We start from the raw sequence: 1,802 nt of genomic DNA, 5'->3' as shown, positions 1-1,802 counted from the left end.
TAAGAGGGGCCGAACTGCCTGATTCCCCCCTAATCTTGCTGTTCATTCCCTCTGGTTGTCTCTGAGCAGCTGCACGGGAGAGGGCAGAAGTGGCAGAGCAGGAGTGGAAAGTAAAGGAAGAGGAGAGACGTGCCACTGAGCAGCGTCTGTTAGACGAGAAGAGGGCGATGGAGGCGAATATCGCTCAGCTGAATGAGAAAGCGAAGGAAGAACAGGCCCAACTGCTCAAGGAACACGATAAAGTCCTGAACCAGAGACTCCAGGAGCAGGAGAAGCTGGTACAGGAAGGATTCCAGGGCCGTGCGGATGAACTGCAGCAAGAGATCGACTCTCTGAGAAAGGAGAAGGAAGAGGCAGCGTCCCCTTCCTTTGTGGATCTGGCTATTGACACAGCCATTCTAGCAGCACCTGGCTATTACAAAGCGATCCCAATCACTGCCAAAGTAGGGAAATATCTGTGGAACAAGTTCTTCTGAGTGCCTTACACCTTTGTCCTCCCCTACCCACTACCTTTTTCGCTGCCGAGGGGAGAAAAGAGTAAAATGACCGTAATAATTGAAAGCCTTGCCTCCTCACAAGGTACTGGGTTGTTATCACCAATTTTTCAGTGGGAAAGCTAAATAAAATGTACAAATGACACAGACATGCAATCCTTGAATAATGAGTTGTTCACAGCCACGTCTGACTGTCCATGTCATTTAAATTCCAAAGTCACTAGGCAATGCAAACAGCTTCCACAGACCTCTGGAAGACTTTTCTTACAGAGGTTTTACAGACTCTCGCTCTTTCCTCAGAATTTTCAATGATTCAATAACTGGATATAAACAAGACAGCAAACAAAACTCTGTGCTAATAGATTTCATAGACTCACTGCCTTTGCCAAAAGAAATCAAAAACTATTTAATTCAACTAAAACATAATGAGATAGAGTTTGGTTTGTTGTTGGCGGCACATTAGTTCGTGACCCCATGACAGTCGGGACATTCTGTGAGGTTTTGTAGGTGATATTGATGGGAGGACGATCAATGCTGGGCTTCTATGACCTGGTCAGGCGTTGAGTGATTCTGAAAAGTGGATGATAATTCCAGAGAGGGGTGGGATTTAACACACTGCTCTCATGGTGGTGGAAATCCAATTTGGACATTCGGTGTGTGTGGGTGAAGAGAGATTACAGATGTTGGTGTGGGTTTCCATTGGAACCGAGGAGATTTGATTGAGGTCTGCCAAGCGATGAGGGACATAGATAGGGTTGCTGCGGCAACTTTTTCTCCCTAAGAGAGGGCTCAATTTCATTTGGGGAGGTGGGATTTTAGGGAGGAGACAGAGGTTTGGAGGGGAATTAAGGGGAAATCTTTTCACCCAGAGGGTGGGAGGAATCTGAAGCTCGCTGCGTGAAAGGGTGGTAGAGGTGGGAACGAGCACAATATTGAAGAAGGATTTAAGTGAGGTGAGAGTGACAGCCCTTGACATCAAGGCCTCATTCAACCGAGTGTGGCATCGAGGAGACCGAGCAACCTGGATCAATGGGAAAACTCTCTCCTGGTTGGAGTCATACCTGGCACATAGGAAGGTGGTTATGGTTGTTGAAGGTGAGTCACCTCAGCTCCAGGACATCTCAGGGTAGTGTCCTCGGCCCAACCGTCTTCATCTGCTTCACAACTGGCCGTCCCTCCACCATAAGGTCAGAAGTGGGGATGGTCACTGATATTCATGACTCATCAGATGTTGTCCCATGTTCAAACGCAACAAGATCTGGACAATATCCAGGCTTAGGCTGACAAGAAACACTCATGCCATGCAAA

General features: G+C 47.4%; 1 protein-coding gene across 1 annotated transcript; it reads left to right on the top strand.

Moving 5' to 3' along the window:
* The first annotated feature begins 6 nt into the window (after positions 1–6).
* Positions 7–641, top strand: LOC125481139 (guanylate-binding protein 1-like). Its single transcript, XM_048592305.1, has one exon. It carries the CDS (start codon positions 168–170, stop codon positions 474–476), a length of 309 nt encoding a protein of 102 aa, XP_048448262.1. The 5' UTR covers positions 7–167; the 3' UTR covers positions 477–641.
* Positions 642–1,802: the final 1,161 nt, after the last annotated feature.

The sequence above is a fragment of the Rhincodon typus genome, unplaced genomic scaffold, assembly GCF_021869965.1.
Source record: "Rhincodon typus isolate 14 unplaced genomic scaffold, sRhiTyp1.1 hic_rhity00000983, whole genome shotgun sequence".
In the NCBI taxonomy this organism is placed as follows: Eukaryota; Metazoa; Chordata; class Chondrichthyes; order Orectolobiformes; family Rhincodontidae; genus Rhincodon; species Rhincodon typus.
This window is presented reverse-complemented; position numbering and strand designations above follow the sequence as displayed.